Consider the following 26,189-nt stretch of genomic DNA (forward strand, 5'->3'; position numbering starts at 1 on the left):
GGATAACACAAGTATGTAGGTATCCATAATTAAAAAAAAAGAAAAAAGAGTACTGTCTTGGCCTAGTTTTTTGGTATGTAGTTTCAGAGGCCTGAAATTTGAGTTATAGATACTGAATAGCTACAGTTTTGAGATCAATGACGATCATGTCCATTGCAATATGCATAGACATATAAGACTGTGCACTTGGAAAATCCGTATCCAAAAATTAAGGTCACTTTTGAGAATCTGTTTTCAAATTACAATGTGTAAGTGAACAATGAAAACAACCACAATTTCATTTCTGACTTCCACTCTAGATATTACTGTTTGTTCATAAATTCGGGAAACATGAGGAGGGCTTCCTGTGACAATATGCTGTCCCGTATATGTGTGTTTTTCTCAACTTCTTGCTTGTGTATCAGTGTGGGCACAAATGGGGGCACATGAATTTTACAATGAAAAATTTAACTCAGTTAATTTTTGTGATGAACTATGCCTAAAAGTAACTAACAGTACTTACCTTGTAGCTTAGATAACTCAGCAGCAGAGTTTCAAAGAGACTTATTACAGCCACAGAAACCTTACGTGAAGTGACAAAACATGTGTATTAATATTGACTTTGAAACAATATATGAATTAACTATTACAATGAAAAATAAAAGATAATAAAAAGCAGCTTTTGCATGCATCCTGTGAAGCCATCTCGGCTAACAGCATTTAGCATTAAGCTTAAATATTATCATTTTTCTGACTAAAGCACCGGCTGTGACATGAGTCTCATTGCTCTTTTCCAAGAATAACACCACAGGGAGCCTGCAGGGTGGCCTTTCCATGGTTTTTAGAGAGCTCCATACACGGTCTGCCAGTATGTTTCTCAAGTTTCAGTTGTCAAAAGCTATTCATAAGCAGTTTATGAAAGTTAAGCTCATCATTAGAGCAAACAGTGACTCAACAGAGCTTGATAATTCTAGGAGAAAAACCTATCTAATTCTACAATACTTAGATATGGCTTTAATACTTTGTAAATATATTTTAAAGCTATATAAATTTGAAACAGTTCGCTCAGATCAGCTTATCTTTATGCTTTTATTGTACTTAGTCAAGTAGATTTCTTTGTTAACATCAACTTTTCCAAGTTTCCTTCAACTTCACTAAAATGTTATAAGTCATTGTTGTCTACTGTTATTAAATGAAAATAGGTAAAATGGCCATTTGCATATTACCTGTAATCCCCATAAAGGCAAGCTTCTATTCACCCAAATAATAGGAGACCTGTTCATTAAAATAAGAAAAAAAAAAAAAAAAAACACTATAAAAATCTGGTTACTGTTTTGAACAAAATCAAGAGAAAAAAAATTGTACATGTGAATGGAAATTAGAGAAGCCTTATTTTTTAGAAACATTCCCCGTAATAAAAATTTTAAATCAGTAGTTATCTACTGAGTACTGACATTGCTTGTATTGCTAATCCAGAGCCAACCATTGAGTCTCCATGGGAGTAATCCAACACCTAGTGACACCAAAATCTTTCAATGGATTCAGTGGTGCTAGTTAATCCCCTATGATTCCAGAAAGAAAAAATCAATTTGCACATATGCAAAGCAATAATATTTATGGTGGAAAAAGAAACTTGTCAATTCTTTTGTGTGAACCTTTTGCTACCTATGTAATGATATAAATGGTATCTAACTCATAGGGGCTGACATCTTGGAAAAATCTCATATTGTCTTAGTATTTACTAAACACAATGGTAAGAGGCACTTTATACAGTACCACTGGAATCTGGCGTACTCAATGGTACAATAGCTTGCTGTTAGTCATTTACTGCTAGCCATAATTATGTTTTAAATAAGGACATCCAGTTTTTTTCAGCAAGGTATAAAAATTGATGGAATTCAGACCTTACAAGAGCATCCAATCCAGCAGTTCACTTATGCAATCAGAGAAACAATTAAAATATTAAAGGCAGTTTTGAATATTCAGGAACACAGAAGTAATTGCTTGACAGTTATGGAAACATCACTATTATATGTTAAAATGTCACCATTCCAGACGGAAATGGATTTGTCTTCCTGTTTCCATCCCTTCCCCAGTATTATGTGGACTTCTGGTTTGCCTTTTTAAATTAGGAACTCACCAATCAATTGTTCCAGGTGTGTAGTTTTGATTGGAACAACTCCAGTTTAATTCCTTACTGATATTTGTCATCCCATCCATGCAAAGTCCATTTTCATTGGCAAATGTATATGGGTACATGATTGTAAAAACATATGGGAGGAAAGGGATATTAGTTACATTATTAAGTGTTATGTAAAATGCATGCAATAGTTTGAAATTCTAGGCAATGGATATAGACATTTTAATAAGTAAAATAACTTTTAGAAAGTAGTTCTGTATGTGTTATGTATCTGTAGATAAAGGTCTATGAAGCATTTCAGGTTACATTTTTTAAAGATTTTCAAACATGTTCCAATTTAAAAACAAAAGAACTGAAATTATACTTTCAAAAGCAGAACTAAGTGCACAATAAATACTGAAAATCCAGAGATACTAGAAACCCTATCACATGGATAGGCTGAGGTAGAAAGAGCATATACACCTCCCATACTCTCAACAGGAAAGATTGCATCAAACTACACTTTATATCCTCTTGTGAGGGTGTGAGGAGGGCTGGAGATTCATGAGTAGAAGTAAGAAACTGGTGATATCTATGTAAAATAATAGCTGCTAGGTACATGTGATGTTATCCTGCCTTGAATTGCTGGCACAAATCCTCCCTTCAAATGGTCATGTAAGGATCTGGGAATACATATTTGTGTAAATGACGAAATACATGCTTGTTTATCCTTGGCAAGCAAGGTCAGCAGAAAAGAATTCTCAGACCACAGAATAGTCATAGCTGTATTTTTACCAACTGAGTGGGACAGGTGATAAATGGTACGCACTAATAAGGATGCTTTATGTCTTAAGCTCTTCCCTGTACACCCGCTATGCCTGAAGGAGTAAATGAAAGATAGTAACCTGTGCAGGCATTTCTGAAAAGCAGGAAATATATATGCAGGGAGGGTCTGTGATGAAAGGCATTCCTCCCAGAATTGTCACTTTAAAAACAACCAGATGATAACGTTTTCTGTGGCTGTGCTCTCAACACATTGAGTAATTTCTTTCATCAGGCCATGACACAGTATCTAGAAAGAACATTTTTCCATAACACTGCATTTGTAATAATGCATTGTGGCAGCAGTTCAGGTATCAAGCCCTCAAGATTTCTATGGCCAAAACCATTGACATTGATGGGGTACTATTTGGTCACAGGGCTGGTTTATCTGGCATGGCTTCTACGACTGAGCATGCAGAAGTGACTTACCTGAAAGAGATATAACAAACTAACGAATCTCTTAAATGTACCACAACAGAATATAAGGGAATTATGTATATAGAAAAGACAAATACACTCTCTGGCTGTTGAGTTGTTAAACATTTACACTGAAGGAACAAATATGTCAGGAAAGGTCTGGGGAACTAAGCAGTCTCCAAGATGCAGAAAAATCTTTGCATATGAATACAAAAACATGGAAGTATGACTGTGGCAGAAGTGCTAATGTTCTAATCTGTTCTGTATACCTAGACACAACCTTGCAGTATAATATGTTCATCTGGGCTCACTAGAGTTCTCATAACAAAACAACACCAGCAGCTTCTTCATGCCAGAAACTATCATTAGCTGTAAAATTTTAAGTCCTTGAGTTGCTGTGGTACTATGTCCAAATTTCCCTTATCCATCACTGTTACAGGTTTTGCAAAATCTGTACTGCTTGTTTCCTCCCTACACGTTTCCTCTCCTTGAAGAGACACTTTCTAAGACACATGTGGAGTCAAGAAATAGTTTTTGCAGTTCTTGTTTTTCCAGGGAGATTTTTTTTCTGGCCCTTTTTCAAATGTTCTAATTTCTTACAACAAATTTCCACCAAAATAAAAAAATCTCAAATGCATCTTCCGTACTTCCCATTCACACATTCTTCTCTCATGCACTTCTGAGTAAAGCTAATGTACTTTTGGTCTCCCTTCTAAGTGTTTAGAGAAAGCAGAGGGCTAGAAAATTGTCATCAATGTCATCTGCATGAAAGGTCAGTTTCACGTATTTGTCTGTTTTCGGGGTCTGGGGTTTTAAGTAAAATTATTTAAGTAAAATCCTGAAATTGTTGTTGCATAAACTGGCAACCAGATATTTTTAATTTTATTTTTATAAATATAAACATTAAAATTATAAATAAAAATGTTATGTAGAAACACAACTACAAATATAAGTTTGCACAACTATATCTGATGCACAGTTTCTGAGAGAATAGCCAGAATGATTTTAGCAGTAAAATGAAAAAATAATAGTTCTTTTAGATCCTATTTCCATTCACAATGTAAAAGTAGCCTTATAATTCTTTCAAAATACCTGTAAGACATAAAAGCAAATCCCTGTTCACAGAATATCAAAGATTTATAAATTAAATTCGTTTATTTCTTAGAAATTAAACAATGTTTTGAGAGCAGAAATAACAAACCAAACCAACCAAACAAAACACATTACCATCCAAGTCCTTGCTTCGGATCATCCAGGAGCACACGAATTATGTATAAGAAACAGCTTAGTAGCTTGAGAGAAAAATTGAATAATCTTATTCTCAGACCTATTTTAAAAAGAAAAGAAAATACAAAAATAAATTTAGGTTCTTTTCTGTTTTAACCACTTTTAAAGTAAAACTAAAAGGAACTAGAATAGCCATGCTGCAACAGACCAATGGTTGATCTAGCCAGTAACTTGTCCCCAATATGGGCAAGTAGCATATCATACAGAAGAATAGTAAGAATAAGCCTGTCAGATACACACAGAATACACCTTTCCAGCTTCCAGAAATCTCTGAGTTAAGACTCCATCTGTTTCAATGTAAAGAACTACTCAGTCATTTGTTTGCAAGCTGTTCTATGCCATTCATCATTCCTGATGCCATTCTTTGGGTCTTTTGACAAGTTCACTTTTTTGAAGGGGAACCAAAACTACACATGGTATTTGAGATGAGAGATATAGTGACATGAAGAAGACATACTTTCAACAATAAGCAGAGGAGATACAAAGGCAAGCATTTAAATATTAATATCTGGAAGTCTTCATGCAGTAGCTTCTCATACAGAATATATTAATACTATCCCAACTTATAAAATATTAAACTGTAATCATTTAACGTTGAAGTTGTGTAATTATGCATCCAAGGATCAGGATATATGAAAGTCATGCTGAATGCACAACTGAACCGAATCAACACCTTCTACAGACCATGTAAATATTGAAATGTTCTAGCTGAAAGGATATATCACAAATACGATCACAAAATATTACAGTATTTCCCACAAACATAGGTCGACTGCACAAAGACAAGATTCCTTCAAAAAGATCCACATGGATGCTTGCTTCTACCACACGGGAAATATATTTCAGTGCTAATTGAAGCCTTTGTCTACTACAGGGGAACTTAGCTTTATTTTAATCAGATTTTGCAGTAATGAAAGGATTAGAGTTTAAATTCTCAGTCTTGTTATTATATATGTTATATATATTACATATATGTTATTATATTCAATAGTCTTTAAATTTTGCCAGTGTAAATATTTTTATCTATTTCTTGGTTGTAAGTTTTCATTCACAAATTAAGGTAAAACTGTTGGTTCACTACAGTTAAGTGAGGGTAGGTCATTTGTGAACACTTCTGTCCAAAGCACAATACCATTAACTGAGTCTTACTTCACTTGCACCTAGTCATAGTAAAGAGGGTATCTTATATCATTGTGTTGCAAACATGTTAGCAGGTCTGCTGAACTCAATGTAATTACTTCTACGATTTAAGACCTACAGCTTCATTATGCATACCCAAATCTGTGAGTATACATTCCCTTTTAAATAAAGAAACATAATTATCTTATGGTGATATTACATACTTTTTGACTTCACTCAGTTTTAAGTTCAAAATGAACACCTTACAGAGAAAACTAATAAATCACCCTTTCTATCTACTAGTTCCCTTCCCATTAAAACACGGTGTACAGCAAACATAGAAAATAGATTCTTAAATATTCGGCCATACAATTGCTGAAAAAAATCTTAAGATTTGTTACACAACACTGCTTACTACTTTTACCTATGAAGTTGCTGCTGTCACATTAGAACTGGATGGACTTTTACAGCACCTTGTCATCTGTAAACTAGGGGTTAAAATCCTGTGGTCCCAACCATAAAAAGTACTGCAGCTGTTATCGGCAATTAGGTTTGTGAACATTAACCTAATGATTCTTGCTGTCCAATCAAGAGTAATTAGCCACAGATTATTTATTCTCCAACATGAGTGAAGAGATTGAAGCAGTAAATGGATTGAGAGGCTGTAAAAGGTAGCCAAGTGTGCTGTTGTGCTATTATTTGACTAGGAGGAACCCCAGTACTTTTCCTGGACAATGCTAAGGGTTTTTTTTTCTGCATTCTTTTAAAACTGTTGCTGAAGAAAACATGAATTGTCTGTACTAACCCTTTTGTGGAATTCTGCTGGGGTATGAATGGTTGCCACAACAACTTGGCTATTAAGCAAGAAGAGCAGATAATGTTCAAAAAACAAACAAATAAGAACTAAACTCAAACAAAGAAGTCCACCAGAATTTCTTTTCCATACGAATTTTGTGTTGTCTAACTTTCTTAGGTAACTGCAAAAGTCTGTTGTTTGTTTCTGCTGTTTTTTAGTTCTTTAAACACTAAACTTGGTGTGAAACACTACTGCACGGATAATGGACTCATTTCTAATCATGATTTGAAATTATATGTTGGTTTAAATGCCAAAAGAAAGTGGTGCTTTTCTGATTAACAACTACATCAGTACCAGGGATCCATGCTCCTGCCTTAAACTCTTAACTCTCAAATATCAGTCCTGAAATATCAAGAACTACTTATGTATTCAAATCTTTAAGTTCCATAGCTCTATTCCAGGCTATGCCTAAAAGCGCTTCTGGTTCTTGGCATCTCCACAGGAATGTCTGTTTCCCACAGAATATAAGGCAGGGCTTTCACACCGGACATGATTTTGGCTAAGGGTTCTCATTAGCATAGAGTGCATATCATGGACTGGGTTATATATAAAGCAAGGCAATAGGATACCTCTTGTACATATGTGATTGGGTCACTTATTACAATATAAATAAGGAAGATTTCAGATCTATCCTGTTTCAGAAGGTCCCAGTTCTGTATGCTTCAGCCTTCAGAAACAGGACGCACTGTCAGAGGGAGCATGTTTAGCCTCATTCTGGCTAAAGCTTTAATAATTAATGTAGGACTACCAAGTGAGTATACTCTGTGGTCGAAATTTTCTGTAGCCTGACAGTTGGTACTGTCACCTGTGAGTGAGAATAAATGCATTTATTCCACTGTCATGCAGATCTAGGATTTCAAATATGGGAAGGGAGGGGACAGTCACTACAGAAGGTATTTAAAATAGTGTTAATTTATTACTATGTTACAAAGAAAATATTTCATATTTTGGTTTGCTGGCTGATTATTTTTGTCTTCTATTTTACATGCTGCCAGTGGATCAACATGGTGTGCTACACTTAATTTGTTTTTTTCCATTCACAGCTAGGTTGTTCAAGTAGCAGGGCCATTTGCACAGAGTATCTCTGTTTTGACACTGGTACCTGAAATTTGTATTCAGTTATATCAATCATACACTGTTACCCAGTTATGTTATCCACTTTAATAAGATTGTAATTTCACTCTGTCCATGTAACCATGGTGTTATATCCTGTGTCTTATTTAAAAGAATATATTGATAATAACAATATCAATTGTTATTGATATTAACAGATTAAAAATGTTTGTTTTGTGAAAGAAATATAATGTTAGTGTTTCCTTCTCAGTCTGAACATGTATTTGCTACTTTTTGCAGGCATTTTTAAGTACAGAGTGCTTAAGTACATTATGCTTCATTAGTACTGGCTCTGACTTTCTTTCATTTTCATTATAAATTCTTGATGTTTCCCTTGCAAGCATTTTTAGAGATTAAACCTCTGATTTAAAGAACTGATCTAAATCAAAATGAGAGTGATGGAGACAGCAGTTGAAGATTTCACTATCACCTTCCATTATTCTTTTATTCTAAGTCTCTAACTTGTTTTGGGGAATTTTTAGCAAAATCATCACAGTAGCAGCCAGCTTTAGGAGCTGGATCAAAATATACTGTTATTAACGTATATCGTGATGATGGTTATCTTTTACTCCCGCTCCACTGAATTGAAACTTCACTTACTTTTTCCTTTAAGACTTATTTTAGGCTGTGATAATGTAGTCTGTGAGCCTGGCAAGTACAAGCCAGACATACTGATATGTCGTCTTCTCTTTTTATTTTTTTTCTTTTTTTTGGCAGGGACGCAGGCATGCTGGCTGATGCATTTGTAAAATGCTTTTCCTGTATTAGTTGAACTTGATTAGACATTGACTTGCAGAAGTTTGAGTGGAAGCTAGGTTGAGAGTATAAGTCTTTTTTTATCAGTTTATAGAAATACTTTCAGAACCAGAATAATGAATGAACCAGTTGATATTTCATGCTACCGGTCTGCGTGTGATTTAGATCAGATTAGTAATCTGTAGAAAATCCATATAAATTCTAGAGTTGATTGCTCTGGTTGACAAAAACCATGTGTTATTTTACTCTGTGTTAAATTCACTTGCAACACCTTAAGGATTAGCAAAAACTGTTTGAACGTGTGTAGTTTGATTTAGTTACACAATCTGAAAATTTGCTGATACTACTGACAATTATTTTCTCGATAGCAATTACAACTTCAGTATGTGAAGGAAAGTTTTCAGTGCTCTCACTGAACACTAAGATCTGTATATATGGGGTTTTGTTTAAATCTTGTTAAGATTGAAGTAGGGAAAGAAGTTCTTTGATTTATCTCAAGCAAGAATGTACTATTCAGAATCTTACCAGTGAAAAGATATTTACAGTGAATCAGGTCCTAAATTTATAGATGTTCTTAGTAAGTAAGCAAAAGTGCATCAAATCCCTGTTTTGTGGACTAGGTTAGGAACAAAAGGGCTATTTATTGCTTACAGCTTCTCAGACTGCCCTTCTAGCCAGGAGGAATATTCTTTTCTAGTTTAGGATGTTTTTTCTGTTTTGTCTCTTACTGCATTTACACACTGCATCAGGCACCTGAATGAAGATGACTTTTCCCCTGTGTGTCTATGTAAGTGTAACAAATAAAGCTTTCCCCATGAATGAACTTCCAGCAGCTTTGTTAAACCCGATTCTCCAGCTAGACACTGTCAAATAACTCCAAAGCTCAAATTGAAAATATCAGTTATTCACAGTACAGTGCTTTCTCTTTATCTTTTTTTTTTTTTGGTTTAGGGAAATATTTTGCTTATCACAAAATGGAAAGTTAGAAAACCTTAGGCAATAAAAAGATCATATTCTGTGATGTAAAACTAGTAGTTAATACTAGCTGTTACAGATAAAAATATTATGGTCTGCATTATTTTTAAAAACTCCCCAAATTTTGTTTGTCTGAGCTTTTTTTAGATAGGGACACCAAAAAAATACAGTTATTTCTTTTCTCCTAACTGTCCTTTCCTAGACACAAAGCCGTGGAACCATCTTAACTGTATTACAATGGCCAAGATGTATTCTTTCTATTCTAAAAGCTTTCTGTATTAAGGTATTGTAATTTTAGTTCCTTACAGTTGTAGGGCAAACGGAGGTAAATTCGACCCTGCTACACAGAGGAGAATTGAGCTCAGTCACTGCTCTTCTCAGCTATGAAATTCACTGATAATATGCAATGCTTCCATCCCCTTGAACTTGCTACATGGATGTAGATAAAGAGATTATTATCTTAGTTCCTCCACATTATTCTCTTCTATGATGGTCTATAAATTTAAGTGTATATGTCAATGAAGATAGTATTAAATCAGACTAAAGACAAGGAATACATTTCCAAGGTATCACACTCAGGAGAAAGAGGTATGTCTGTCCTCCGCATTAGTTTCCTTTCATATTATTTTTTTTTTCTTTTTTTTAGTATAGATCAAGTTTGAAATTTATTTAGGAATACTTAACAACTGAACATTTCAAAAAGATAGGTACTTCTGCAGCTTTTTTCCTCCAGCATCTTAGAGGCTCTTTGCTTTCCTAGACATAAAGTCATGGCTTGTCAATTAGCATTGCAATGTCAGATTCATACAGCTTAGTCAGCTTGATCATGATACAGAAATAAAATCATGCCACTAAGTACTTGATCCTACAAAAGAAGTATGATGTTGTCTTTAAGTTTAAATAATACTTTCTGAATTTATTTTGGATATTATGTAAAACTGACTCCTCTACTGGGTAAAATTTTAGCTTAGAACAAAACTGATGATAATTTTTTTTGTTGCCTTCAATGGAACTGAATTTTACTCAAAGTATCACAATTATGCTTAACAGAAATGAATCCAACTGCTTACTTGATCTTTGGTTTTTGATGAAGAAGAGCTTTAGTCTCTCTTTAAATGTATTTTCATTCATATAGAATTCAACTTGCACCCTGAAATATAAAAGGAAGTATTAGAATTGAATATGAAAGATAACAGATTATTTTTTCAAAATTATTTGTTCCCCTAATCATCTGTTCTTTATGTATAACTGCAGGAATACATACAGGGTGTTCGGCCAAAAGCTCCCTTGGATTTGAATGACTAATGTTTAAAGATTAAAAGCAAAACAAACAAACAAACACAATTTATTTAGTTTGTCCCCTTTACAGGCAGAATCATTTTCATACTACTTGGACACTCTACACTGCAGAATCAGAAGTGTCTATAGCTTTGGTATTTTCATTGGAAAACTGTTCTCATATCTGCATCTTTGTAAGGAAGATTTCCTTGATATTCAGGTTATACCTTCCATCTCAGTTTAATTCCCTTCCTGTATCATTGACATTTTAATGATTCTTCTGTTTTCTGTCTTGTTCGTGTCTCTGTTAAGCATTTACATCTCAGTCTACTTGTCTGTGTTCACCTTTAATCAAATGCTTATTTACCAAACAAACCACCCCCTCTGAACTTTGCTTTTGTCACAATGGAATACTGAGACCCAAAAGCAAAATTATATTGCAAACATACAATACCACACAGAAAATAACTTCCCTTCCTGATTATATTAAAGCAATAGTAACCTCTTTTTTTTCCTCCCTTGCCCCCAAATTTGCCAGGATGTATTTCATGTTTCTGTCCCTCAGTTCAGTCCAAGCACAACTCTGCAATAGTTCTACAGACCAGAAGAGGCATTGCAGGGGCTGGAAAGGGGAAAAGAACGCATGTATTCACTGTATAGCAAAACTTAGACCACTCCAGAGTTGTGGAGCTAGACTGCTTGCAGTAGGATGAGTGCAGCATTTCCACTGAAGGCTCTGCTCTACCCAACTGACTGGATCTCCCTTTCCTATCCCATTTCTACTCCAACAATGAATCACTTTACCTCGGCACAATTTCTCTGCCGCCTTGAGAAGTCAATTCTCAGTTTCAGAACCGTTCTGTTATCATGTGACATCACAAGTGAGATACTTCCTTCTCACTTTCTCTGTACACCATCACCTGTTACAAAATTGCATATCCTTTTTCTGTTCAGAGGCATACTTGATCTTTGAGTATTCATTTTCAGCAGTCTTTCTTTCATCAAATGACTGTACTTCAATTACTTGTTCATAAATGTAGTCAAGTTTTTTCCAGCAGGATCCTGACTTCAGTTTTTCCTTTCTTCCATGTGAAGCCTTTGCTGAAACAATTTTTATCTAATCTATTTTATCTATATAATCTATGTTTTCTATAGTTTCTCTCTTCCCCTCAAATACTTGCCTAATAACATATATATATTTATAGAATTGGAAGATTATTTAGTTATGGGCTCCAAAATGTATGGCATCTTAGGTGATGTGACTTTTTCATGCTTGCTTACTTACTACCAGAAATTGAGGCTTATCACTTTGTAGGACAGCATCAGCACATCATAAGAAGTCTCTCTATGATTCACTTAGTGAGGTCACTTAATTTTAGCTAATCACTTAGCTTTTGTGTGGATTATTGTAACTGTTCCTTGTAGAATGGAGAATTACACTGCTTCCTATTCAGAGGAACCAAAACCATAACCTTATTTTTAGGAATCTGTATTGTAACTAAGCTCTATAACTAACAGAATTTTGAATTTATTTCTATTCAATGACACATTTGACACAGCAGTAAGAGCAACCTCTACCCTGGACCACCTTTTCTGCACTATCTGCTTTACCCCTTCTGTGGTAAGATCTTTAATTCGTTGGAGTTAAAGAACCCACCTGCCCTCTGCTTTTTAAACTAAGAGTACCTGCAACTGCATATTTCAAAGAGCTAGGGCCCAGAGGAATGCCCTAGAACTGACACCAAATTAGAGGAAATGGTAACAAGCAACTTGTTTCTGGGCTTCTATTGAGCTTAAACATAGACTAAGTGGTGTGTTGTTCAAGACTGTGGGAGTCATTGCCATTAACATAAGTACAATTTAGACAGTTGGTAACCTTAAGGCAAGGCAAGGAAGCATGTCTAGGGGTTAAGTAGTAGGTAAGCAGGTTTCTGGGGGCCTGAGCTCTGCTTCAGTTCTTTTCTGCACATTTCCCAAGATACTTAATATCATTAATGCAGTGACAGTTATAGTAAGAAACACTTCCCATGATTTGGCAGCTGCCACAAGCTAAGTGTATATACTTCATCTTCAAGGACATATTTCAGTAGGTAAACAAAGTGGCATAAGCTATTGAAGTAAGGGATGTTATTTAAAAGGAGCACAGTATCAGTGATTTTTTACACATTTTAAACTAATCTCAGATTTTGCAGTAAGAAAATTACAGTAGTCACTTATCATGAAAGAACAACATATTAACAGTAAGCTGTGATTTAATGATAATGAGGAAAGAGGATGTGGGAGCTAATCACCCTCCTATCACTACCATTATGAATTGCTCTGATAGCCTTCTAACAGCTGTCTACTTCTCTTTCCTTAGCAACCTGTGCTCACAGCAGACTGGGATTCCACAGTGAAGCAGTTTCCATGGCAAAATGGATTACAAATGCTGCTAACACCAGTTCTGTGGCTCAACTCCTCCTTCCCCTGACTTTTCGTAAATGTAAGTAAAAACTATATAGGCCTTCTACCTTTTCAGGAAATACATTATGCTGTCTCTGTAATTATGTATCTTTCCTTATACTCTGGCTACCAGACAGAGAATATTTCACTTGGTTTCTTAAGGGTTACTATTTACTAAGTAAAGCTAAGAATGAAGGGTTGAAGGAGCCACTGGTATGGGTAAGGGCAGAAACTTTCAGGTACTGAAACCTTTGTTGTAATCTTTTAACAACTAAAATTTTATCTCAAGTATTTGCTCTTTTCTGTCTTTTTCCAACTATGAAGTGTAACCTAGAAAAAGAGTATTTCAGGAACACAAATTCTGATCCTCACTTGCACTATTAAGATCATTCAGGAGTAGTAAAGGGTTTGAACAAGCTTTTTTTGGACTCAATTAAGTATGAGTTAGTAAGGATGTTTCAAGTGAGTGAGTGAAATTCAATGCTACATCCTTCCATAAAACTTGATTATTCTGTTGCAGGAAAAATACTACTAGGAATTTGATCCCAGGCAAATAGTTTTGATGAAGTGGCACACATGCAATACAAGGCGATACTGTATGTGCATGCAGATCATCCAGCCTATGGAATAGCTTAGGTTTTGTTCTATATTTCTAGTGTAAGTAATTTAAAAGTGTAGTTTTAAAAAATTGTGCTTCATGTTTTATCTTCCTGTAAAAGACAGTTGTAGTTCAGTTTACCCTGACCAAAACACTGTTCCTTGCAGATGGTTACTGGGACAGAAATGTTTAATGAACATAAGATTTTGTGTGTGCAATCAGTTAATTGCTTCTGACTTTTTCTGCGTATGTGGTAGGCATTGAATATTCCATGTTTCTTTCAGAAGTTAAAGACCAGGTCTTATGCTTTACTGCCTCTTTCTTCAGTTTTACTGAAAATGCACAAATATGTAGCTGACATACCTGTGGCAAAAACAACTGAAGTTATATGATTCTCTTAAAAACACAATTGTTGTGGGGTTTTGTTGTTGTTGTTTAACCTTCTTTTTAAAATTAAATACTGTTAATAGTGATCTTCCCTAGTTTAAATTCAACAAACCGTGATGTCAGTGGAATCCTTCAGTTTGTAAGAATCATCTTCAAGTACCCGAAGTATACATTGCATTCTTCTAATTCAGTCAAGATGTAATTTGGGTAGTGCATTTTAATGTAATACAAAGTATAGCAGGAAAATACTAATTCATGCCAAGGACACTAATGCAAAGCACTTATTCTCATGACGGTAAATCACTGGGACCAATCTGTCTGTACTCCGGTTACTTAACTGATTTTGTCTGTACTTTTCCATTGCTATTTACAATGTAATTCTAACTCTATAGCCACACTTCGCTATAGTAACAAGATTGCTTTGCACCCCAAATCTACAGCTTGTCTTTCTTTTGTGTTAAAAAATAGCAGATTTGGTAGAAATAATCCCTTCAAAAATGGAAGTTTCAGTTGGATTTATCACTATGTGCATGCTGACAGCTGTATATGTTTATGCTTACTACTTCTTGACATTGGAACCAAGAAAAGGTGTTAACTGTAACAATTGGACCAGTCTGAAGAAAACTATATCAATTTATTTAAATCCATCTTTATAGGAAGGGACATTTCATGTTTTTCCTATGGAAAGAACCTTCTAATATAGACACAGTATGCTTTTATTAGGATTTGCCAATCCAGTATATGTGAAATCACGTTAGACTTCAAACCTGAAAGTTTAGTATGTAGTGTTTAGATAAGTGCTTAAAAATGAAGCATTTGAAGTGCTAAAGTGAACCACTATTGTCAGAGCTTATTTTACCAGACGTAAGGAAAAAAAAAAAAGGTCATTTTTTTTTCTTAGAGCTTTTAATAAACAATTAGTGTATTTTAATGATTACTATCTTGGGTAGCAGCGCTCTTCTTTTTGAAGTTTTGCAAGTTCTGATATACTCAGAACTCTGATTTCTTTAGAACTTCACAGAGAAATGGTCATTTGACTTTCCAGGCCTGCTTGTTCCATCAGAATCAATATGAGAGATCAAGACTGCTTGTTGAACGATACCTCATCTTGTGCTCAAGGAAATGTCAGTAAGACAAGTAGTTTTCCATTACTGGTTCTTAACTTGGGGGAGGCCTTCCACTTGTTTCTGGTAGGAAACTGGTCATCAGTTGCACAGGTCATGATGAACATTGAACAGATAAAGTTTTGAGTTTTTCATTTCCTCTCCATGCTGAATGACAGCACCCCAAAACAAATGGTAGTAACTGGGGGAAGCAGGGTGCTCGTTTCCTCACATTTATTGGTAAGACAGAAAAGATGCTCTGTCTTTTGCAGTCTCCTAATTAAGTAGTCCATTCTCCCAGTGTGAGCATGATATGAGAGCTGTGGAGATCAGAGCCCCAACATTTTTCTGGGTACTTTAGGACATAATCTTTAAAAGTTATGAAGTTACTATAGCCGTTTGCTATGTGCTACGCTGATCAAATCTAACATTTGCAATATGGACGTGCATTTTTTTTCAAGATGACTTCTAACAAGTGTAGAATAATTAAAGATGACATGTGTAAGGTATTTTTCTGATAGGGGAGTTTATCCATGTACTATAAATAAACCAATTAATATTTTCAAGATCTCTGCAAAATTACATTCATGTAATACTGTCATGTAGATTCTTTATAATATCTAACATTGTGAATGTACATGATAGAACACAGGTTCCACACCCTCTAATAATTGCCTTGTAGTATGCAGTATTACTTATTCACTCTTTATTTTTTCAAACTAAATTCTTGTAGTACTCCTCTAGAACAACTTATGCAGTATAATTGTATGGTTCAAATTTGAACTGTCATGTAACAAAGACAAGTTTGGTCATCTTAATACTTAAAGTGTCTGCTATGACATCTATTTCTTTTGTTCTTTTCTTTCTACAAATATATTTCTTTAGAAGTTACCTTCTGAATCAGTGAATCTGAGTTAATCTATCTAGTGAAGTTTTTCCAGACATACCTACATTCACTTGACTGTGTAACTGGATGTTACCATAGCTAATGGATTTACAGAGATCAGGTGTTATCAGTGTCACTGTAAAAATTCCCTGTATTATTGAAGATAGAAATAGCATCAACTGAGTTCACCTTAATCACAAGTTACAGAATAAAGGATCAATGATGCATAAATAACCTTGTAGCTTAGAACTGTATCTGTTCTCAAACCCTTTTTACTGTATCTTTCCAATGACTGTTGCTTGTTTCAGTTGAAACAAATCCAAGACAGAAAAATTAGAAAATAGGACCAACAAAAATTTTCAGATTGCAGAGTAAAAATTTTTACCTGAAAGCACAAGAAAATGTAAAAGCTAACTTTTTTCTCTACTTAATGGTTCAAAAGCCAAAATGCTAAAAATGTCAGCTTTTAATAAATATGTTCTTCCTTACAATTTAAATAGTATATGTGTATCTATATTTTTATGTATATAAATACTAATGTATTTTAAAACCTGATTGTGAGCCAGCCTCATGTTCCTTTTTTACAATCAGCTAGCCTCAGATACATAAAATTATCTTTGAAACCTATACGGGTCTGTGGCAATAATTTAATATTACCACAACAGAGATGTGAAATGACATTGACATTGTTTTCCAAGCTCTTCTGTGCAAAATACCTTCCTTTTTTCCATTCCTCTGAGGGGAAGATTTTTAAGGGAAGACTGATAGCAAGTGACTTGAGACTCAGTGGTGAACAGTATGCATGCTTTTCAGTCTAATAATTATATGTCTTTTAAATTTCCCCATTCACAATCAGCCTTACAAATTCAAAAAGGAAATTATCATCCTAGTCCTGCACCCATGAAAACCAGTGACAAATTCACCATTCTAGTAATGGTGCAGTAATAAAAAATGTATTTGCAATTTGTATTCTTCATCATTAGAAACTTCTTTTTTAATCAGAAAGTACTATGATGTTTTACTATGGGGAATAGATAGAGCAATCTCTCTCTCCATTTTAGTGGCTCTGCGAATACCAGATGCTTGACTTTTTACTGCAAATACACTTTCCTTTTGCAAGTCTATTACCTAAGTTCAGAAAGTTAATAGATGAAATGTGAATGATGCATTAAGAAATAGTGCACTTTCAAGCTGAATTTTGCAAGAAAATCACATAAAATACTTGAAGTTCAGTAAAACTTCAGGTTGTTTTGTTTTTTTTTTTTTTAATTCCCAAAGCATACACGTTTTGAAGTGAATTTTTTGCATGTGAATATAGCTCTTTTTAGGCCCTGGACAAAAATACTTCACATTTAGGATATATACAGCACAGAGCTACTGCAATGAAAATCCATTATGCAAGGCTTTTTAACTGCGTAAATCTAAATACCAGAGAACTCTGAGTAATAGGGAGCTTGATTTCAGATGTTGTTCAATTCTATGTAGTTGTGCCAATCAACCATACCTAAATAGCAGGAGTGTTTGTTGGGTTTTTTGTTTTTGTTTTTACAATGTTGGCAACTACTTGGCAAAAAGAGACTTGAAACAAACTTGTTGAATATCAAGCATACTGTGAGAAAACCTTTCCATTGCTGTCAGCCTGGTTTTAACTCTATATTAGAGTGCTAGGAACAAAAGACATAGTAACTCATTACCAGCTACCATATCTTTATTTTTTTTTTTCTCTGCTCAAATTTTGATTTCACTTCAGCAGGGCAATTTCTCTATTGCTTTCCTGAAATTATTTTTCTGTACTAACTTTCCTCTTTGCCATTCAAAAAACGTTTAATTTTTGTTTCAAGGGAAAGGTTGCTTTGCTATGAAAGGCAACAGGACAGCTGGTGATTCATGAGTAATGAAACTGCATTAGGAGCGAGACGATTAATGTGCTTAACATGCTCGATTTCTCTGTATCACAACTGTGATGTCCCTACCCCCTGTTGATGTTCTAAAATCAAAGTTAGATGACCGATCCTCCTCCTGCAACTACAGTGGTCAATTCATTCAATATGTCCCCTCTGTGAGGGGTACCCTGTATACGTGGTATGAATGAATTAGAAATTACTGTTCTTAGAGTAAAAATATATGGCTAAAGTTGTTGATTTACAGTTTAACAGTATTTTCTACTACAGTATTTTAATACTAATCATTGCAAACCTTCCATTTGAAGATATTTATTCATGCTTCCCAAACTTGTTTGTTGTAACATTGCCAACTAATTGTTACCTTAGTACCTCGTTCTCTCAAAAAACCCTTATTTTCCCAAGTAGAGACACTTTCGTCTGCACTAAAGACAGTCTGCAGGGTCAGGGGTAGTTTTAGGAGTCATTTGAAGCCCTCCACCTATTTACCGCCTTGCCCCCAACCTCTTTCTTTGGTCCTCTGAGACCCCTCTCCTGCTACTCCCTGATAAGCTCACAATTTACTCTCCACCATCCCCTCATTCCATCTCCTTTTCCTTCCTGTTCTTCCATCCAAATTTTAAGAATATATCCAATCCCTTCTTCAACAGTTCCTTTTCCCTTGCAGAATTCACCCTGCCTTGCCTTCCTCTATGCACTACAGAATTTCACTATTTCACTTGAAAACACTGAGGAAATGGCACACTGTCCCTCCTGTAGTTTCTTCACTCTAATTCCCTACATTGACCTTTGCTTTCAACACTTCTTTACACTCTCACTGCCTGGAACTGTAACTCAGGACTGTTTTTCTTCCTTTCGTGTCCTTTTCTATTCTCCTTTGGAAACTTCCTACCGTGGTCAAAGTCTCAGTCTCTTATTTTAGCTCCTGCTTTTGCAGGAAGAACTCATTCTCTCCCACTGTACCACCACCTCTAACTCTAACCACAATTAAAACAGAATGTATAGCCTTCTCTGTAGGCTTCCTTCTATGCCACTGTTAGCAACGTATTTGTCACCGAGTGTCATTAATTGAGTGTTACATCTGGCAACTTCTCCTTTTTCATCTTCCATCTCTTCCAGTCACTTTATCTTTCAGCTTAATAGTAAATCTAAAGGTCATTCCTGTCCTGAATTCCTAGTGTTCAAAATCTTGGTCTGTGCCACAGGTACCTCTGGACTTTACTAATATTTAAGTTATTATTCTGTGACCTTGAGAAATCTCAGTCCTTTGAGATGCTTGGCTTTCCTCCCCTCTACAATTATTTCATTAATTTTCAGCCTACTTCCAGTATTGCACATTAGGATAGCCCACAAATATCAAGGCTTTAATAAATAAACTTAATGGTGACCACATATTACAATATCCACTGTACATTCAAAAACATGGATGGTAGTGATGGAGTTGTATCATTCCTGCTCCAACACTTAACATGTGATGTTAGTTCTCTGTAGATTTAATTTTAATAAGTTTGGAATCAGTTTGCATGCTCCCCATTTAATGCTTTTCTCTTACAAAGCAAGCAGCTAAACACTATGAGGGGCATTGTCATGGAGATTATCCAGATAAAGATATAAACAGGTGTTCAGATAAATAGCCTTAAACTATTCTGGTAGATTTTGTCATCTCTAGAATATTAAATAAATAATAATATTGAAGACTCATCGCTCACTTTAGATATTACAGTTTACAGGTACACACACTTGTACTATATATAAAAAACCCCAAATACTTGTGAATGAAATATGTCATCTTTGTTTAGGCATAGGAAGTATTTATTACTTTTATTTCCTTCTTTTTTTCTGGTGTGGGTATAGTAGTCCAGGGTTTAAAACAGCAAAAAACACCGTGTGTGCACAGGTCTCATGTCTAATGAGAGAAAGGGTGAGCCCAACATGTCCTGACTTTAAGAAAATGCTGAGCAAACACTCTTCTTCAATTTGGTCCCTTGCAAGCGATTCAAGTTAGCCTCCGATTACCAGAGAAATCCAAAACACTACTCATTTAAACTCTGCTTCTCACACGTAGGACAACTGCATCTGACTATTCTGTTACTGTCCTCCTGTAATTTGTTTTTATCTTCCTTCTTATTTTTCAATATTGCATTTTTCTTCAAAAACAGCAAGTACTAAACAAACCTGAGAGCTGTTTGTACATGGTATCCTCACAGATTAGATCATTTACCTCTGTTTTATTTTTACTTTAAAAAATAAGAAAGTAAGATTCAGCTTTCTGAAAATGCAGCAGAAGGGAAAAGAAAAAAAGAGCAGATGGACAGGAAAAAAAAATCCAAAAAAAGGAACAAAAAAATTTGTGGGTGAATCCAAAACTGTCATTTTTTCAGTATCACATGGCCAAGTGTAAAATACAATTTTTAAATATGCCTCATTAATATGTTACCTGAAACAAAGAGCCAGCCTCCTATTCGGCCTGATCCAAAGCCCACTTAGATAAATGGAAAGATTCTATTCACTTAGAGTTCCACAGCTTGCTTTATTTTTACTTCTGCTTGTTTTTTTTTTTGTTGGTGGTAGTGATTTTTTTGCTGTTATTATGCTAGTTATATCAAGTCAGAAAAACAAATTTTGAATTTTTTTCCATAATGAATGACATATTGGGATTCAGTAACTTAACCTACAGTTTTATCAAAGACATAATAAATCATAGGGAAGTATTAGCCGCACCTACACATAAGGAAATAGAAGCTTATGAAAAATACAGCATTCAGTGTAAACAAATTAATTTACTTTCTATGGAGTCTTACTGATTCACATTTTATAAGGAGAACAGAACACCTGAAATTTCACAAGTCTTCGTAGCCTTAAATTTATTTCCTGTACAAATATGGTTACTATGCCAGATATTATGCTGCCTTTTTTTACCACACTGACCTGGTGGGATGTTATCTATATACTGTGTCCTTCCTTTTGGGAGTTGTATTCTTCTCGTATTTCTCTGCTCAAACTTAGTTGTCATGATTGCTTTCTGAACAACTGTATGGAGATGATAATACAATTCTTAGTTGTTAAACAGCTTCCCACAGAGTTCAGCAGTAAAAATGGCAAAAATAAGGCCATCTTTACTGAAAATACTAAGTTTTATAAGAAGCGTCAGATGAACTGGGATAGCCTGCAGTTTCAAAAAACATTGTGTTTGTCCTTCAAACATGGAAGACTTTCTTCCCAAAGTTAACCTAAAAATTAGTACATTTACATGTAAGATCCTACTTTTTTTTTTAATTGACTACCAACCAAATAGATAGATCTAAGCAATCTGAATTCATTGACCCCATTCAGACTGACCTGGGTTGTTGTTTTGTTGTTTTTTTTTTCATCTCCTAGAGCTGCTTCCTTTAAGACCCACAAAACGTCTATATTATGGATATTTGGAGGAGAAACAAAGCCTGAAATTTAGCATATTTCTCTGAAACAATTATATACCTGAAGCATATATAACTATTAACCTTGAGAAAATAACATCTGAACATATTGCAACTGCTGGATTTAAAAATCCAGCTTCAAAATGAAGCCAGTGAAATGTCTTCTGTATTTCCTTTGATGTGATCCTAACACGATGCCTTAAAACTTGAATCAACACAATTCCCTCCAAAATATTTTGTCTGCCATAGAAAAAACCTTGCACGTAAAATTCATCTCTATTCAATGAAAGTTTGGAACTCAGTCTACAATTCACATGTGCCTATTCTGCATTAGCAATCCAGGTATAAACTACATTTTCAGAAACTAGTGGACTTTCCTGCCAAGTCATAGGAAAGTAAGCAGGACAATTCTTGAGACACTATAACCATCAAGTATGTAGACCTCTACTTCACCAGAATGAATTTTCGAATTTTAGTCTCCAGTGAGGTCACCTGTAGTCTGTATGTACATCTCTATATACCTGTGATACATATGTCTTTGATTCCTTGATTATTTGTGCTCTTTCCTGTTTACTTCAGCAAAACTGCAGAATGTTTCTTCAGGTTAGGAGAGATGAAGGAAGAAAAGCACTCAGTTTCAGTTTCTGTTACCACTGTTGCCATTTACTCCCTTCTTTCCACCCTTAATCCTCACAACTTCCTCTTGCCACCCCCAGCTGTCACCACAGTTTTCTTTGTCACCTCCTAATCCCCTCCAGAGAAGGATATGATGAGTGTGGAATAAGTGCCAAAACTGCTCTCCAGGGCCCTGCGCAGCAGACTCAAAGCAATTTATACAGCTTGAAGAAGGCTGGCTTAGTTTTATGCTATGTGGAAGGTAAATCCACGTACACACCTACCTAGCAATGTAAACAAAAATACCTGGGTGGGACTGGCAAGTTAAGACATTATATATTCAGAGAAGTTACCCAAAACCTTTATTTGACAGGTGCTATATAGTGCAATAGAGCTTAAATAAAAGTCAGATAGCCAAAATCACTATTGCAGTAGTAATCCACAAAGGCCAAATTATAAAACTTATTGTTTCTTCAGTTGTGTGTTAGAAAAAACAAACAAAAAGCAAGATGTACACCCCCACCTCCCCCCCCCTCCCCAAAATAAAAAAATATAGAAAAGAGAAACAACTGTTACAATGGAGACATATAAAAGAGACTCACAAAGCAGCATACAATGTGGCAAATAAAAGGAGCTGCCCAGGCACTGTGGACAGAAGCTACTTTACACAGAATCTTGGGCTCAGACTGACAGAACAGAGGGGCTCTCACTTTTGCAGCCTGCAGTGGAGGGGGAATAGCAGCCCCGAAAAGAGGAGAGGCCCAAGCCTTAGCTTTTGACTTGAGCTTGCTATTACCTGCACTACAGAGAAAGCGCTGCTGCCAGGTACCTGGCAATGCGGAGGTGTTTATGACATGAGGCTATGCTTAGACTGCACTTCTATGTCTACCAGTTTCAGTTTGAACTAGATGAACTCTTTAATGTTGTGATATGTAAGGGATAAACTTGCAGTCAAGTGTATAGACAATATGGAAAATATGTATGTGTTCACTGTGGAGTCCTTTACTAGTCAGATTTGGGATCTCTCTACAGAAGTAGCAAAATAAGTAAGGAACATTCAGATGCATGTCCTCACTGAATCATCTATTTGGTATTTATCAGCTTACTACTGGCTTTCAGGAAAGTCATATATGCAGATTTTAGTTTACAGATGCTGTTTGTCTTATATTTGGAACTAGACAGTTGTTTATTTATCAACATGTAGTTCAGTGCTCTCTCTGCTGCTCTCAATAGTGCAATTTCTTGCCAACTATCCTTAAATCTATCAGTACTGACACTTGATTTGCTTAGTACCAGATAAGCCAGTGGTATAGACTAGTGTATGAATTAGATGTAAACACAAAATCATTTATCTGTCAACCACATAAAACAGGCTTGTGCTGACTGTTGGCAGACAGCAGTAGGTGCCTTGTCAAGTTAGGATCTTGTTTAATGACCAGTGTAAGGACCTGCCATCTCCACTCATGTCACCCTTAAAAAGGTGTGATTTCCAGATCAGTCTAGAGAATTTGGTCTAACTGAAGACTATTTATAGTCTTTCCTTTGGAGAGAGAGAGTTTTCAATTGTATCAGTTTGTTGATCAGACTCCTGAGCTGTGATTGTCACAGCTAATGCAAAGGCATAGTAGGAGCAAACACTTTGGCATAGTGGAAAATGCAGGATCTTAGTGGGATATATGTGGGAATGCACAGGTTGGTTGTGGAGTCTCCTACTCTAGAGGCATTCAAGACCTGCCTGGACGCCTTCCTGTGTAACCTCATCTAGGTGTTCCTGCTCTGGCAGGGGGATTGGACTAGATGATCTTTCGAGGTCCCTTCCAATCCCTAACATTCTGTGATTCTGTGAATGGGATGAGTGTTGACGGAGGAAAAAGATATAAAAGAGGGTATACCAGAATGAGGCTATATTACAATAAGCATGAGTGTGTTACTTGCTCTGCTTTTACATTGTCTCCTCTTATCGCTTACCACTGTCTACTAAATAAGTGATCAGACAGAGCAGTTCAATCTGCTAAATAAGAGACTAAATAGTCTGCCTCAGTGTAGACATTCTTCGATTTTAAAAGAAACCTAATTGAGCTAAAACAAGTATGACTTGCAAAAAATAATATTGCAAGAGATTTTACTCTTTCAAAAATGGGAGTTACAAAACTTTACAGTCTTAACTTTCAGCTGTATAAATTCATGCAGTCAACTGAAGCAGCTTTATACACTGCCAGCTTACTAAAGTATGATATAGTTCCCTGTTTCAATTTGTAACACTCATAAAATCGATCCTTTTACAGGCATAGGCAGAACTGTGTTTGAAAGAATTACAAGAAATAAGATGCATAAACACAGTATTCCCAAATGGAGGTCTTTATGGGTTATGGTTTTTGTGCTAAACTGACTCTGGAGAAGCAGTAGTTACCTGCAGCCAAGAGCTGAATCCCTTGCCCTACTCTAATGCACAAATATGTATCTATACATGAAGGTTATCAAGCCACAGTTCTGTCTAGAGGAAGGCTGTGTTTCATTTACTGCTGGAACCTCATCTATTTACTTTTCCTTCAGTCATTCTTTCATCTTCATGTTTGCTGTCTTAAAATGTTCTTGTCTCTAAAAGTGCCTCTCCAGTATCAGTCTTTTATATGTCCTCAGGATTAGAGGTAGTTCAGCACCCTGAGTTCTTCATTGTTTGATTAATACTTGATCTATGTCCCGTTCTCCATCTATTTGCTGCACATCGCTTGATTTCCACCGCATTATTTTCGAAATGGGAATCATGTGCTCCTCTGTTTCCCTACAGTACTTTTCTACAATGGACTGACCTTGATTCAAGGTCTCTGAATTGTATCAAAATACAAGTAATAATAAAAATATAAGGCACGTATAAAGTTCAAAATCAGATTTTTGTATATTTCCTTCCAATGTTCTTTTGTTCCTCCCATTTTTCTCTTTATATACTCCTAAGAATGCTTTGTCTTAATTAAAATGTAGAAGTCTCAACAATCCAGTTCTGTAGCCACTTAAGTTGGAGAGCACGTTAATGTTTTAAATGGATAGGAAATAATGCTCAATGTGGATTGATTTCAACTTCTGTGGAGCTGCATAAGCCATGTTCTTAGGACGAATATGTCCCCACAATTCCTAATTGGACGTGAACAACAAGCATGGGTATAGTAATCTCAGATATATGGTTAATATTATTCAGTGAGTATCATAATTCTGCTTAGTTGTACATATATCATACTCATAAATTTGCTACGATGTTAGGAGTTTCCAGGCACAGATACTAGGCTACAATGTCAGACACTGAATTGACATATTTTGTAACCACAATATTAGAGATAAGAGCAAAGAGTTAAAAAAAGCAGCTAAATAAAATCATGGCAAAAGGCAAACAAAAATATTCTTATAATGTACATTAGGGATTATTAAAATGTAAGTACTGGTTAGAATGTCAACAAGAGATGAAAAAGAATAAATGCTACCTTGCCAAGACCTACAAGTTGGATTTAGCTTGGGAACAAACTAAGAATGAAGCAAATGACAGATATAAATAGAGTATGAGCTGTAGCACTCTGCTCCATTATGAGATAATTGGAAGAGATAGATAAGGGGGAAGTCTGAAGTGAACATCATGTACTTAAATTTTTATAAGGCATTTGAAAAAGTTCTCTGGAGATTGATACTGAAGGTAGAAAATCAAATGTTTATAATAAGAAAAAGTAAACAACCCAAAAAGTAAATAAACAGGGTTGGAGTAACACGAAGTGAATGCCTATCTTCACAGAAGACATTTTCTTTTGTAAAGAATGTATAGTACAAATGCTATCATGGCTACGGGAACATACTGTCTCTTTTTTACATTTTTAATATAGTAAATCAGGTTGAAAGTCAAACAAGAAAAGAACCTACAAAATAGGAAGATGACTTGAAAAATAAAATAGTAAAAAAATCCTTTTTCATAAAGGAACGCATAGTGTTTCTGTAGATAGAACAGAGCGAATCCTAATAGAATAAGCCAGATAACTTCTTATAGACATAGCAAAGCAGAGGCTGATTGTACCTATGAAGCAGACTAAGCAAGACAAAGTTAATTTTTACACAAAAATAACCAACAGCTATTAATAAGTAT

At 35.3% G+C, this 26,189-nt stretch overlaps 1 protein-coding gene and 1 long non-coding RNA gene across 5 annotated transcripts in view; one reads left to right on the top strand and one right to left on the bottom strand.

Moving 5' to 3' along the window:
• The window catches only part of KCNT2 (potassium sodium-activated channel subfamily T member 2), a 131,810-nt gene that overhangs the window by 88,131 nt on the left and 17,490 nt on the right, over positions 1-26,189 (bottom strand). For all 4 annotated transcript variants that reach the window (XM_065072337.1, XM_065072335.1, XM_065072334.1 and 1 more), the window contains exons 2-6: positions 10,514-10,593; positions 4,565-4,664; positions 2,120-2,176; positions 1,206-1,254; positions 503-562 (exon numbers count right to left, since the gene is read on the bottom strand). In XM_065072337.1, the coding sequence (XP_064928409.1) occupies positions 503-562; positions 1,206-1,254; positions 2,120-2,176; positions 4,565-4,664; positions 10,514-10,593 (346 nt within the window). The remainder of the gene's footprint in view (positions 1-502; positions 563-1,205; positions 1,255-2,119; positions 2,177-4,564; positions 4,665-10,513; positions 10,594-26,189) is intronic.
• LOC110362438 (uncharacterized) overlaps positions 1-26,189 on the top strand; it is a 64,376-nt gene that overhangs the window by 21,617 nt on the left and 16,570 nt on the right. Inside the window, exon 3 of the long non-coding RNA XR_010474312.1 lies at positions 13,081-13,203. This is a non-coding gene — a long non-coding RNA (uncharacterized LOC110362438). The remainder of the gene's footprint in view (positions 1-13,080; positions 13,204-26,189) is intronic.

This window comes from Columba livia, chromosome 8, assembly GCF_036013475.1.
Source record: "Columba livia isolate bColLiv1 breed racing homer chromosome 8, bColLiv1.pat.W.v2, whole genome shotgun sequence".
NCBI classification, from domain to species: domain Eukaryota; kingdom Metazoa; phylum Chordata; class Aves; order Columbiformes; family Columbidae; genus Columba; species Columba livia.